The sequence below is a fragment of the Apium graveolens genome, chromosome 3 (genome assembly GCF_009905375.1).
Source record: "Apium graveolens cultivar Ventura chromosome 3, ASM990537v1, whole genome shotgun sequence".
In the NCBI taxonomy this organism is placed as follows: Eukaryota; Viridiplantae; Streptophyta; class Magnoliopsida; order Apiales; family Apiaceae; genus Apium; species Apium graveolens.
The window spans coordinates 9,902,052-9,917,543 of NC_133649.1; the positions used below are offsets into that span (position 1 = coordinate 9,902,052).

General features: G+C 30.6%; 1 protein-coding gene across 2 annotated transcripts in view; it reads right to left on the reverse strand.

The window, feature by feature from the left end:
* Positions 1-747: 747 nt before the first annotated feature.
* The window catches only part of LOC141711642 (protein yippee-like At5g53940), a 255,796-nt gene continuing 241,051 nt past the window's right edge, over positions 748-15,492 (reverse strand). Inside the window, exons 2-6 of one of the 2 annotated variants that reach the window (XM_074514238.1) lie at positions 3,366-3,496; positions 1,936-1,979; positions 1,277-1,385; positions 1,114-1,169; positions 748-1,028 (exon numbers count right to left, since the gene is read on the reverse strand). In XM_074514238.1, coding sequence (XP_074370339.1) covers positions 950-1,028; positions 1,114-1,169; positions 1,277-1,385; positions 1,936-1,979; positions 3,366-3,461 — 384 coding nt within the window. In that variant the 5' untranslated portion in view covers positions 3,462-3,496 and the 3' untranslated portion in view covers positions 748-949. Of the gene's footprint in view, positions 1,029-1,113; positions 1,170-1,276; positions 1,386-1,935; positions 1,980-3,365; positions 3,569-15,492 lie in introns of those variants that run through there. The other variant, XM_074514237.1, reaches the window with a different exon arrangement.

The following is a 15,492-nucleotide window of genomic DNA, read 5'->3' on the forward strand; positions in this document are numbered from 1 at the left end:
TTCCAACGATCTGCGAGTAGTGGGCCTTGGCCTGGGCTTCCGTGGGCCTTCGTCTCGCAGACCTAGCCTATAGGTCCTTCGACCCAGTAGCTCAATCGCATATTGGGCCTTCGTGCGATGGGCCTTGGTGGGCCTATAACCAAGGACAAGAATGATACTATAGACAATTCAGACTGAAGGTTTAATTGTTGTTTAAAGCTTCTACTTGTCACCCTTTCTCGGCTTCCGGCAAGTATGATCTGAGACTCTCACTTCTTCTCCATATGTCATGGACAAAACATACAACTTATATCAGCTGTTTCTCACGGATTTAGAGTTCTCTAAGTTCAACCGTGCCAGTACTTGGGATTTAAGCAGTGCCGATGTGTGACATGTTGCTTTCCAACTTCAATCAATAACAAGTTGGCAAATTTTATCAGGGTTCTTCAACATGCATCAACAATAACAAGTCATTGGAGTATCAACTTAATATTTGTCCACAAGCAGGAAGCTGTTGGGCAATGATTGCTCACTGCTCAGGAGCTTTCTCCACAGATTCTCCAGCATAAAGGTCATTACATTAGTTGCTCTAGTTTCATACTTCTCAGTAGATTTTCGTTTTTTTTAACAAACTGAAATAACTTCATCTCGTACTAATGTAACAAGTACTGTGTTGTTTTTGTAGTCACTTCAGTGCATGACACTGGGGTCTGGGGTTGCGGCTGCACCTCAAAACCTACGCCTTTCATTCTCATTCTAAATTTCGAATCAAAGAACGTTGCTGTATTATATTCTTAAAAAGCAGGAGTTATTTACTTCCAAGTTGCTAGTAGTAGGAGCTATTGCATAAGAAAATAGTACACAGCAAAATCCATAGGATACGACTCACCTTTAGACAGCTTCCGACAGTTTATTTTTTTACATCTATAGATAGTCAGGGAAGCTTTTATTATTACAAGACAACCAAATTTCAAGCATCTTCTGCATCACTAATGCTGGGGTTGGTATCAACATAGAATTCTGAGTCAAGTCCGTCAATTATCCTCACTCTGTTTCAACAGAAGTTACAAAACTAAGTGTCAAGAACACAAAATAAGGACTTGCATTTATTAAGGAAAAAATAAAACGGAATACCTTTCAAGAACAAATTTCCCTTCTTTATACTTCTGACTTCTCTCATGCGCAGCCTCCTGAGCAGGGAAAATGGAATTTACGAGTAAGGTTATTTGTGCACTATATATACATAAAATAACAACAGCATGTATGTGCTTGCAGGACTTATAGGTGAGAGTATCACATATTTCCAGCCGACAATCTGTCCACAACAGCAGCAAAATATATCTGCCACAGTGTGCATCCCAGAAAGCATCATTCTCTCTTCTGGAGGTCCAACAGTGAGGTTTACCCTAAGATACACAAAAATATGAAGCATTACTTTGAAAACAGGTAAATTTACAGTTCAATTTCTTAGGCTCCCAATACATTCTGCTCATTATGTGATTGTGCCCCTTACACTAGCTAATATATTGATAAAGAATGTTAGAATACAAAACGATTATGAAATAGGAGTGCTTAGGTCACCAAGATTACATCATGTACTGTCATGTTTACTGTAGCGATACTAGCCAGCAAATTCCCTAATTCTATATATAGAGGCTATTGCCTCATTTGTGATATATGTAAATACAATTTCTTTGCCCCGCTCCTTTCTCCTCTCTACTGATTGATCCCTTGTTATGTTTCATGATTTCGCATATTTTGGGAGAAAACATGATTTAAGCTCTTACAAAATTGTTTATTATAAAACCCCAGATGAAAATTAAGCTACAAATTGTAGCCAAAAATGTGCTTTTGCAGGATCTATGTAAATACCAAATATATTGCATATTGATATATTTCAGATAATAAAAACTATTACGTATTTAACTTTTAAGTATGAAAATTAGTACAACTTACGCATTAGTAAAGAGGTAGGCCTTTCCCCTGCGGCTGTGAAAAGCCTGTATCAAGATGAATAAGCATCAACAATTAAAATTTAATCTTGTAAAATACAGCAGCTTCATTCAATATTTATCTTTTTAGTTTTTACCAGTTAAATAACCTGAGAAATCCAAAGTCTAAAATATCTTGTATAAACAATGTCTGAAGACTAAACGTGGTTCACTGGATCTAGGTATATCCAGATGAACGCCACATAGTATACCTAATTTAGCACTTACCTGGATGCTTGCAAGATGCTAGAGCCTAGACTTCAATAATAACAACTGAAGTGAAAACAATGTGTGCATCGAAACAATTGTGTAGTATATAACCAGTAACTTAAAATATACTCTTCCTTTCGTAGATTAGTTTGACAAAGAACCTACAAATATTTACGGTTTCACATAAAACCTGATGTTCATTTATTCATAGATTGAACCCTAATATATGTAACACGTGGTAGCAAACAAGTGCTTCTGGCAATACTATTGTCCATAATCGCTACTGTTTAAGGGTAATAAATTATCCACAACTTATTAAACTCCGTAACAACAAGAACAATATTTAACAATACGAATGTTAGCTGCAATTAGCTGTAAAAATGTTGGCCGGTATTCTTGAAATGACTGTTATAGATCGTCATACATCAGGACAGAATCAACCAGAGCAAACTTAATGCATTGATAAGTGATAACACTCATGCAATAGCTAATATATGATATCGGATATGGAACTGATAAATCCAGCATGTAGCTGGAAAAAAAAGGGAAATGGTACATAAGGATCTTGGTTTTACACTTGGAAACAAATATAGTTGTTGCTATCCATGAAAAAAGAGTAATATTGAGCCTAAAATCAATTTTTGCGACAAAAACATCTTTAAATGGGGTCAAGAATTGGAGTCTGAAGATAAATTTTAGCAACAAAAACATTTTTTAATGCTAGAACATGGCCATAGCTAGAGGCCTACAGCAATTTTAGCATTAGCATTTAATTTGATTAAATGAAATCAACAATAAGGTTTAATTCGTATAGTTCTTCAACACTCTCGGATCTCATAAAGTACCCTAATTTATGTTCAAAGCAAAAAAGTATGAAGCATCTAAGACAAGACAGTACAACGCTGCTGACACATCAACTACAGCACCATTAATTGAGTAATTTCAGAAAAAAATTGAAACTTTATCCAGCTAAGGTCTGCTTGAATATTTATCAACTCAAAGAGCTTAACAAAATGAGATACTAGTACATATAGGCAGGTAATTAAGGGGAGAGAGGGAGAGGGAGAGGGAGGGAGGGAGACAGAGAGAGAGAGAGAGAGAGAGAGAGAGAGAGAGAGAGAGAGAGAGAGAGATTTAAGTACACATACAAATGAAGGGTGTGTGAGAAATGAAAAGAAAGCGGACCTTAGAAACAATGTCATCAACAAGGGCTAAATGGGTTTTACAGAACTTGCACCTGTAAGTCCTTCCCTCCAGCTCCACCACAAATATTCGACCCATCTTTTCTCTTCTCCTTCTACAAATCTTTGTCTGAATGTCTGAAACCCTCAACTCTCTCTCTCTCAGCCACACTTATCAAGATTGTGTCTTTTTTTAGCAAGTGTGTAAAAACAAGAATCCACAGTGGGTTTGAGTAGCTTCAAGCTTCTTGTCTTAATCGGGCCCAAGACCGGTTAAATTGGACTTTCAAATTTTGAGTTGATACTCTAAGTAGACCAGGCAGATTATAAAAAGGCCCAATAACTTCCTTTGTTTTCATCATTTCATGACAAAAACATTTTTTTGAGTAATATGACTTACCTTACCGATAAATACCCCATCCGTCCCTCCAAATGTTTACATTTTGATTGCAAGGAATTTAAGAAAAATGATAAAATAGTTAAGTAAAATTAAAAAGGTAAGTAAAGTAGTGAGACTGATTAATATTATATGTATAAAATGGGTATAATGGGAAGAAATGGTGGATGTAATTATTTTAAAAATTATAAAAAATTTACTATTTATAAATTTTTTTGAAATATAAATGATGGGAAGTGACATACCAAAAAAGAAAGTGTAAACAATTAGGAGGAATAGAGGAAATATTTATCATAATATATAACTTCAGCGAGATAAGCAAGAATCCGACTTTAAAATCTGAAAAAATAAGAGAATAAAATTTTAATCACTTAGACTATCTCATTAAGGTGCATGAAAGCATCTCCAGCCCTCATAATTAATTAGGTATAATGTCTATGTGACACTCTAATACACCTAAAATATGTAAAAATTTTGATCACTCCAACATAATATTTTTAGATCACGAGAAAAAAATAGGCTACATTAATTGAATGTACTCCCATTATCAAAATCAATACAAGCTCACGTCACTTCATGCTTAAAATATGGTTTAAAACTTAACCTAATGCTATCCTATATTATCTTTTATAAATATTTTTTATAACAAATATACCTTAAATGATTTTTAAATATTATTTATTTATTAACAAAAATTAAAAAATTTAATATTATATTAAATATGCTTTATTTAAAAATTATATATATGTAAGTAATGTTTATTAATTTTATTTTTTTCATTTTTAAATATGTTTTTATATTTATAATTGTAATTAAATTTTATTTTATAATATTTACTTTAAAAATATTTTTATAAATATAAAAAATAAAAATATTGTCATTAAATATTTTTAATTTATATACATATTTTATTTTCAATTGTATTGAATATAAATAGCTTAAATTTAAAATAATATTTTGAATATAACTATTAAATATACCTAACAATACCTGAAATTCTTAGAGATTTAACGCTAATGGTATTTTAACTAATAAATTTACCTAATACCGTTCGAGATGTTGTGCATGACATTTTGAATGGAGTAATAAAAACACAGAAGCACAGTACAATACAAGTACAAGTCGGCATTGAAAAAAAGTGGGGGCGACGAGCAGACAAAGCAACAAAATTAAGCATAAACAGCCGCCCCACCAACTTTTTTTCTCAACTTGTTTCAAATCGGCGGTTATGGAATTTACTAGTCGATTGCTTCATTGACTCATTTCCATCAAGTTTACGTTACAAATTATTTAAATATAAGTTTCATAACAGTAAATTGCTGATCATATGCTTAAACAGCTGATCTAGCATCAGATGGAGCCAATGTTCCACAACAAGCTGACGAAATATTTTCTCACTTGCGATTCATTGAACTAATATTTGGTATTGCTGTTCCTGATAGTAAGAGCAGTTTTTCGTTGAAAAATAACTAAAAAACTGTTTAATAAAATTCAAAACCTACTTTTCGAAAAAATTCTTTTGATTTAAAAACTGTTGTTAGAGAAATCAAGTTATCCATACTTTAAAAAAAAACTGTTTTTCAGCTTTTACGGAAGCAGGTGCTGATTTCAGCATCAAACCTTACCAAAAGTATTATTAGTATTATTATTTTTATTTTTTTGCATCAAAACATATACATATCAAAAAAATTACCAAACAGTCATCTGATTTTTTTAACAACATTTTTTCAAACAACACAACAATTTTTAACAGTAATCTCAAACAGAGCCTTGGTATTTTTTTATCTAATTAATTATGTACGCATATATATTAAAGTCAATAAAGTCGAATTCCACCCCTTTAAAGGAGGTTAAGATACTCAATCAATCCACACATCTTTTCCGGACTAAAATGAATTACACGTCTACGTGGAAATACTTTTCAGAAAATATTGCTAATTTTGCTAATAATACAGTAAAATTTTAAAAATAGAACAAAAAAAAAGAAATTGCCAGTTATTGTAGTTTCACATATTAATATTACTGCCGTAATAATTTCTTTTTGTCAAAATATCACCATATGTGTTGAAAGTAAAGATACACAAAAAATCTATGTGACCGGACATTTTTTCAGATCGAATTATTTGAATTTTTTCAAATCAGATTAGATATTAGAATTCAAATTTTTTGAACATATCTATCAAAAAAGTGATGATGAGAAGAAAGAAATAAAGTACTTTAAACAATTTCAAAATGTACGTTGTTTTAATTTCTTATATAAATCTAAGAATACTTAATACCTCGAAAAATTGAATTTCATAAATTATACTCTCTCCCTCCGTTTCAATTTATGTGTATTATTTGATTTTTTATGGTAAAGTTTACTGTAAATAAAAACTTATTATTTAATTATTTTAAAAAGCTGAAAATTACATAAGAAAGTAGATTAAATGTACTTTCTTGTAATTTAATTTTATAAATATTTTTAATATATATTATATAAAATTTTCGGTCAAAATTGGACCAGTTTAATCGTAAATACTCCCTCTGTCCCTGGAATCTTTACATGATTTTGCCTCATGCTTGACACGCATTTTAAGGCTATTATAAAATATAGTTCTATAATTTCTTAAAAAAAAATTATTTTCTGTATAAAAGTTTAAACGTTATATTTTTATTTAAAAAAAATTCAAATTATTTAGTAAATCATATTTTATGGAAATCTTTGTAAACATCATAGTGGGAGGAAGTATAAATATGACAAAATAAATTAGGACAGAGTATAAATCAAACATAAATACATTCACAATAAGGTTAATTTAAATGTAAAAAATAAAAACTCAGGCTACAGCTCTATAAAACGAGTGTAAATCAAAATGTCCAATTTTTTAAAATGGATAGATAAAGGACTACTATCACTTGTAAAATTTAAAAGTTATTTTTGGAAAAAGTATTTTGGGTTTAAAAGCTACTTTTAGAGAAACCAAGTTCCCCATGTTTTTAAAAAAAAACTGATTTTCAGTTTTGCAGGAAGTAGATGTTGATTTCACCATCAAACCTTACCAAAAGCATTATTAGCATTATTATTTTTAATTTTTTCATCAAAACATATACATATCAAAAAAATTACCAAACAGTCATCTGATTTTTTGAAAAACACTTTTTTTAACAACATTTTTTCTAACAGCACATCAATTTTTAACACTAATTCCAAACAGATTCGTGATATTCTTTTATCTAATTAATTATGTACGCATATATAATAAAGTCAATAAAGTCGAATTACACCCCTTTAAAGGAGGCTAAGATACTCAATCCACACATCTTTTCTGGACTAAAATGAATTATACGTCTACGTTGAAATACTTTTCAGAAAATATTGCTAATTTTGCTAATAATACAGTAAAATTTAAAAATAGAACAAAAAAAAAGAAATTGCCAGTTATTGTAGTTTCACATATTAATATTACTGCCGTAATAATTTCTTTTTTTCAAAATATCACCATATTGTTGAAAGTAGATATGCACAAAAAATATATGTGATCGGATATTTTTTTAGATCGAAGTATTTGAATTTTTTCAAATCAGATTGGATACTAGAATTCAAATTTTTTGAACATACCTATGAAAAAAGTGATGATGAGAAGAAAGAAATAAAGTACTTTAAACAATTTCAAGATGTACGTTGTTTTAATTTCTTATATAAATCTAAGAATACTGAATACCTCGAAATTTTGAATTTCGTAAATTATACCGCCTCCCTCCGTTTCGATTTATCTGTTTCGCTTGATTTTTCATGGTAAAGTAAACTCAAATTTGACTCTAAATAAAAACTCATTATTTGATTATTTTGAAAAACTGAAAATTACATAAGAAAGTAAATTAAATGTACTTTCTTGTAATTTAATTTTTATAAATATTTTTAATATATATTACATAAAATTTTCAATGAAAATTGAACCAGTTTAATCATAAATATCAAATATGTCAGAATAAATTGGGAGATAGTGAGTATAAATCAAAGATAAATACATTCACAATAAGGTTAATTTTAATGTAAAAATTAAAAACTCAGGCTACAGCACTATAAAACGAGTGTAAATCAATGACGCTATCGTCATTGTCGGGTCAATCAATGACACGTATTTTTCTCAGCTGTCCACTCACTCCGTACGACAGCGCCCACGTGAAGCATGCCTCGTGTCGCCCTACAATTGCGTGGACGTCAACATCAAATGTTAAATTACATAGAATGTCGCGCTCAGTCTTTGTATGATGACGTGTGATATACGATAGACAACACTTGTGGGACGTACACGTATCACCTAGATACTACCCTGTTGTTCGCTGTGGACCAAGTGGGCTCCATCTAGCATTTCAGCAGCGGCCCTTCGCCTTCGGCTGTGCTGCACACGTGGAACATTGTAGATTAATCTGTGGGGTAAATAAGTCCATATATGTATTCTCTCCGATAGAAGCCTCTTTTCAGAAATTTTTCAATATGTTAACATTATTTTTAACATATTAATTTTAAAACTACCGTTGTTTAAGGTGTATAGCCCACCGTGAGCCATTTGTATACAAATGGTTTTGACACGGAGGACAGACAACATAATAAAATAATATTAATTTTATTAAGATATTTGGATAAGAGAAAAAGAAAAAGTGTAATTTAGTGAAAAAAGTATAAAATAAGTTAAAGTGGTGGGATCATTTAATATTTAATCAATAAAATGAGTGTAGTGGGAAAAAGTAGTCAGTGTACTTGATTTTTATAATATAAATTTTTTACTATTTTTGATATGTTTTAAATGTATAGAATTGAATGAAACATCCGAAAAAGAAAAGTGTATAGAAATGAATGACACGAAAAAATAATAATTATTGAAAGTAGAGTTAGAGTCTATGTTCATTTATTCATGAAAGATATAAGTTAATATTTTTTTGAAATACAATAATTTTTAAAAAGAAATATTTTGTGAGACAGCAGGAGTATATAATTAGATCGCACAATTGATTTGTTTTACATACTTTCATATTCGGGTATGTAATGTCAAATTTAAAACCTACTCCTTAAGGATTCGTATCTTATTTATATATTTTTATTCATGTTTGTCTTTTATACAATTTTTGAATGAGAGTTAAAATGTAATATATAATTTTAAGTTAAATATTTCATCCATCCTCAAATATATGTCTTTTCTACGTTATACACTTATAAAAGTTATAGTTCATATATTACTTTTTAAATTTTCTTTTTTAAAATTAAAATTTGATATTTATACTTTTATTTGGAAAAAGCAAATCTTAAAATTAATTTGTATCATTTTTATTCACCTAAGTAAAAATTTCAGTAAAACATATATTTTGGGGACAGAGGTCGTAAAAAATAAGTTCGTAAATTTAATGCTACGGACTAGTATTTAAGTAATACTCCTGGGGTTTTTTACGCGATATTTTATTTTTTACACAAATTTGAATGAATTTTACCGGATACTTAAAAATAACAATAAAATTTTCTCTTTTATGAATGAAAATAGACAATAAATTATTCAATTCATGTTAAAAAAAAATTGAATTTTTTTAAAATTATCTTGTCAAAATACAATAAAATTCATGTAAAAATTAAAACGCCGTATAAAAAATATTTTTATAAAAAAAGTAAAGTCAGCATCTAACACACACAACACAAATGAACGGTAAATGCCTTTTATGAGTGCTCCATTTAACTGTACTCTCAAACTCAATCAAATGTTAAATTGTTCCATTGACCGACATGCCAAGAATTGTGTAGGAAGGCTTTATTCCGATTTTTATTTAATACGGTCCTAAATTGTTACTACCTCTGTCCCCCTCATTTTTTTACATTTTTTTTACATGTTTGACACGTATTTTAAGGCAACTGTAAAGTATATTTCCGTAATTTATTTTTAAAGTTTTCTTTTTTTGTATAAAAATTTGAACATTATATTTTTATTTATAAAAAAAAATTGAATAAACTTTATGCAACTACATTTAATAAGAGTATTAAAGTGCGTGTCGAGTCCCCGTGGGGTATTATTTCATTTAATCATGTCCTAAATAAATAAATAATTATCTTTAAAATGATATGACAGATACCGGGAAAAAAGTTTCAAAGTTCATTACTTCCTCCACCTCATATTATTGACTATTAGATGGTCAATTTTACTAAACTTTGAGAAATAATTAAAATATAATTATTAATCATTTCAAAAAATTGAAAAATAAATTTTAAAGGGAATTAAATATAACCAACCAAACAAATTCAGTAAATATCGCATAAAGTAATGTCTAAAACCGGTATAATATACTCAAACTCATTCACACTCAAAAGAATAAAAAGATTGTTTCCTATAAATACCAGCAACTCGTGTGTGCAAGTAGATATGTGTTATAGGTTTGAAGTGATAAATAATGATGTACCACAATATATATTGTCAGAACTTAATCAACATGAATTTAAGCATATAATTCATATCTTAGTTCATGATTTTATTGTATTGACATGTGACTTGTTTATACCGCCAATTTTTTTCATTCGTTCTATGAATTTATGATTGTAGATTCTTCGTCTCTTATTGTATATATATTTTCTAATAAATTAAGTTTTTAAAATTTTCTTGCTTAGATAATACGTGTAATTATCAAATGTTGGTGAAGTTGATTTAGTAGTCAAAATAAGACATGTAATATGAGATGGATGTAGTACTTTATTTAGAGTAAAAATATGTATATATAATATTTAAATTGGAAAAATAATATAATTTTAACAAGATTATTATTTTATTGAATATTAATAAACCGGGATTTGACTGTTGTTAAAGGGAGAATTTCGTTTAACAGTATTTTAGAGGTTTGTAATCGGAATGAAGATCAAGGGTGGTGTTTTACGGCCGAGGAAGGTTGTGTATTGTTAGTAATATGTTGTAGGTTTAATGAAATTTTACCAAAACACCTTAGTAGATTTAATTAAGTGTAGTTGTAGATTTCAACAGATAATCTTACTCTAAATAGTAGTTTATGTTTAAATAAGTTTTTATAGAATATTACTGTATATTGTAATGTTTTAAATAATTAGAACTTATAGGATATTCTACGTCATGTTGGTTACTAGAATGATATGCGAACTAGGTTGGCTAATTGTAAATATTAGATGTCTTGTAATTTTGCATAAATGAAATTGAGTCAACTGCTATGAAAATACTTTCAACAAATATTTCTACAAGGTTTTCACGGATGATCCAAGTCTTAATCAACGTATGATCCAATAGAGTCTCGACAGATAATCAACAGAGTCTCGACGTATAACAAATTCAAATAGGGGTTGATAGTGACTTGACATTCACATGGGTTGATTGTATATAAAAGGAATGTGGCAGGCTATAATAAGGATTATGAATATCAAGAAGCATTTCCATTTCCATGCAAAACAGGGACGTTCAAAGATGCCATATATATTTGGATTGAGTTGAACATAGAAATGAAGAAACATGTGATTAAAGCTAGATAATATAGTATTGTTTTGTCTTATTACACATGTAACTTGGTGAATATAAACCAAGAGTAGCAAGAGTTAAAAAGATAGATTGATACAAAAAACAAGTAGAACAAGAAAGCATTTGTTAGATATATCTTTAAGAACTCTCAAGTTTTAGTTAGTAAAAATTCTTGTAAGCAGCTGTGTGCTTTTGCATCACGGAGATCTTCTACATTTACATATATCTCTGGTGGAAATAACAATCCACCAGAAAGTTTTAAACATCCTTGTTTATTTACTTTGTATTTGATTACTTGAATATTTCTTATCTGCAATTAGCCTATTCAAATATTGTCATATATATATATATATATACATGAAGTTTTAATTTCTAAAAGAAACCAGAATTTCATTCAACCCCCCTTCTGTAATTATGTTTGGGAATAACAATTGTTATCAGAGCAAGCTCTTGACACACTAAGAGTTTGAAGATTAAAACAACTAATAACATGAGTATGAATGATATTGGAGTGAAGATCCCCTTTCTGGATAAAGAGAACTATCATTATCGGAAGGTGAAAATGCATCTGCATCTTCTCTCTCAAGATGAAAGATATGTTTATTGCATTGAGAAAGGCCCTCATGTTCCTTGAAGAGCTACTACATATACTGAAGGAGCTTTAGGCAATGAGCAAAGTATTTCAAAGCCACAATCAGAATGGAACGACGAAGACATTGAGCAAGTGCACAAAGACAAAAAGGTCATGGACATTCTACATGTCTGTTGTGTCATAAGTAATTCTCATAGTGATAATAATGTAATGGTCCTTCGACTTGACATCATTATATTTCTACACGATGATTAATATACTTTAATTACATCAAAAGTTATATTTGACCATGTAATGATAAAAGTGGACTTTGGGTATATTAGGAATCGTGTTAGATAGATTTGTGATGTCATGTCTAATAATGATTTGTGTTTAGTTTTCAGATCTTGTCTAACAGGACAAATCAGGACTTAACTGGAAATCAGTACTTATACTGAAGTCAGAACTTAAGATATCAAAATTTAAGTTATCAGAACTTAAGATATCAGAAGATAATATCAGGACTTAAGAAGACTTTCAGATAAGGAAGACGGCTGATTGAAGGGAATGAAGATCAAGACTAAAACAAGAAGAGATATGCATGGAGAAGAATTCTATGAAGAATAGAAGACTTGGAGGAAAATATAACTAATTGATATATTTTAGGATACATAATTATATTGGATATTAATTAGAGATTATCTTGTAACTGTGTGTTATATAAACACAACATAGGGTTTACACTATAAGTGTTATCATTATCGAGAATATTATTAATTGTAACCCTAGCAGCTCTTAGTGATATTGTTCATCACTGAGAGAGAACAGTTCCATTGCAACACTGTGTTATTAATAAGATTATTCTTTGTTACATACTTGTGTTCTAAATTCGATTTGATTGTATTATACAATGTATTCAACCCCCTTCTACAGTGTGTGTGACCTAACAAGTGGTATCATAGCCTATCTGTTAACACATATACATTAAAGATCCAAAACAATCATGTCTGAAGAAGAACAATCTCCAACCAAGCCCACCAAAACTGAAGAAACTCCAAAGACTCTAATCCACAGTCGATATGAGACTATTAGGGTTCCCATGCTGAGACCTTCTGAGTATCCCATATGGAAAGTAAAGATGGCTATATTTCTGGAAGCTACAGATCCAGAATAACTTGACAGAATTTATGAAGGACCACATAAGCCAACCAAGCTCTCTGTTGTAGTTGCAGATCAACCAGCAAAGACCATACCAAAGGAGAAAAGTGAGTATACAGCAGAAGATATCTTATCTATTTCCAAGGATGCAAAGGTAAGGCATTTGCTGCATAGTGCCATTGATAATGTCATGTCAAACAGGGTAATTAATTTCAAGACTGCAAAGGAGATATGGGATGCTTTAGAAATAAGGTGTCAGGGAACTCATGCAATCAAGAAGAACAAGAAGACTATAGTCACTTAAGAGTATGAGCACTTTGACTCAAAAGCTGATGAGTCATTAACTAGATTATATGACAGGTTTGTCAAACTCTTGAATTGTCTGTCACTGGTGGACAAGGAATATGATCTTTAGGATTCAAATCTAAAATTCCTGTTAGCTCTTTCTGAAAGTTGGGATTTGAAGTCTACTACTATAAGAGACAAATATGCTCTTGATGAAATTTATGGTATGGTCAAGACTCATGAACTTGAGATGGATCAAAAATGCAAGAGGCATGGGAGAAAATCAAGGACAGTTGCTCTTAAGGCTGAGGAGGAATTCCCCAAATTGGTTGTCTCAAAGAAAGGCAAAGGAAAGGCTCACATCACAAAGTCTGATACTGAGTCATCAAGTTCTGATAATGATAAGGATTCAGAAACTGAAAGTCTATCTGAGATCGATATTGATAAAGAGATGATGAAATTGTGTGCTCTTATGGTGAAGGGCATCACAAAGATAGCCTACAGGAAATTCAGAAAGGGAAAGAAGGTTTTCAGGAAAAGTGGAAGTTCTGATAAGAAAAGTTTCAGAAAATCTGAAGGTAAAGGAGGAAAGTCTGACAGGGGAGATTACTCAAATGTTAAATACTACAATTGTGGTGAGAAACTCCACATATCTCCTGATTGCAAGAAAGGAAAAGGTGACAAAGGCAAGGCACTTGTCACAAAGAAGAAAAGCTGGACATACACTTCAGATTCTGAAGATGAAATGAACTATGCCTTGATGGCAAATGCAGATAGCAGTTCTGATGCTGTTGAGTTAAAGGTACCTCCAACAAATTATGCTTTTTATACTGATGATATTACTGAGTTGAGATCTTATCTTAAAACCATATTCATTAGCTATAGAGATCAGACTTTAACATGTGATAGGTTAACTTCTGAAAATCTGGCTTTTAAGAAAAGGAATGACTATTTAGAAAATGAGTTATTTATGTTCCATCAAACTTAGAAAGAAAGAGATGATGCTTTTTATGTTAGAGATGAAGTATTAAAATTGAATCAATCTCTAAAAACTGAGCTAGAAAAGAAAAGAGAGATTATCAGGACTTGAACTAACTCTGGCAGAACAACTCAGAATTTGCTAAGTAGTGGAAACTGGAAAGAGGGCTTAGGTTATGGAGATGATAAAAGTGAAATAGGAACTGAACAAATTAAGCCAATTACTGTTAAACAGACTGTCAAGCCAAGGGTAAATCCTGTTAAGTTTGTAGCTAAAACTGTAAAGTCTGATTCTGAAAAGATGAAAGATATTGAGATAGAAGTTAAGGCAGAGTCAACTTCTGACAAATTAAAACAAGATAAACTAGCTGAAGTTAACATAGGCTTAATGATAAAGAAGCAGCTTAAGTATAAGCTGAAAGAGATTAAGAATGTAAACAAGGTAAAGCCACCTAGGAAAAATAGGAATGGAAAGGAAGGTGTGAATAAAAGCGATAATTATAAGTCTGTTCCTAATGCTCCTAGAAAAAAATGTTATAATTGTGGAAACTCTAACCATCTTGCTTCTTTTTGCAGGAAGAATATGGATATAAACTCTTTACCTCCTAATTCAGGAGTTAAGAGTCAGACTGTTAGGTTTAAACCACAAAATCCTTGTTTTCATTGTGGTAGTTTATGACATTCCATTTATACTTGTAAGGAATATCATAGTTTGTACTTTGATTATTATCAAATAAAACCTTCTTTAGAGAAAGTTAGCATTATTCCTACTAGTGTAATTTCTGATGCAAAGTCTGATACTGTAAAATCTGATAAAAAAAATGTTAGCATAAACTCTGAAGTTAAATCCCCTGCAAATGCTAACAAACTTAATAAGGCCAAATGATCCATGCAAGTCTGGGTCCTTAAAACTAATCATTAGTGGCTTTTGTGATTGCAGGGCAATAGAAAAAATATCCTAGTTCTTGATAGTGGATGTTTAGGACATATGACAGGAAATAAAGCCCTACTATCATACTTTGTGGAGAAAGCTGGCCCAGGAGTTTCTTATGGAGATGGCAACATGGGAAAAACTCTGGGATATGACAATATCAATCTTGGAAATGTCATCATTGAAAAAGTAGCTCTAGTCTCAGGACTTAAACACAATCTGCTGAGTGTTAGTCAAATATGTGACAGAGTTTATCATGTGGATTTCTTTGAAGAACACTGTGAAGTTGTAAACAAATCTACAGGAAAAGTTGTT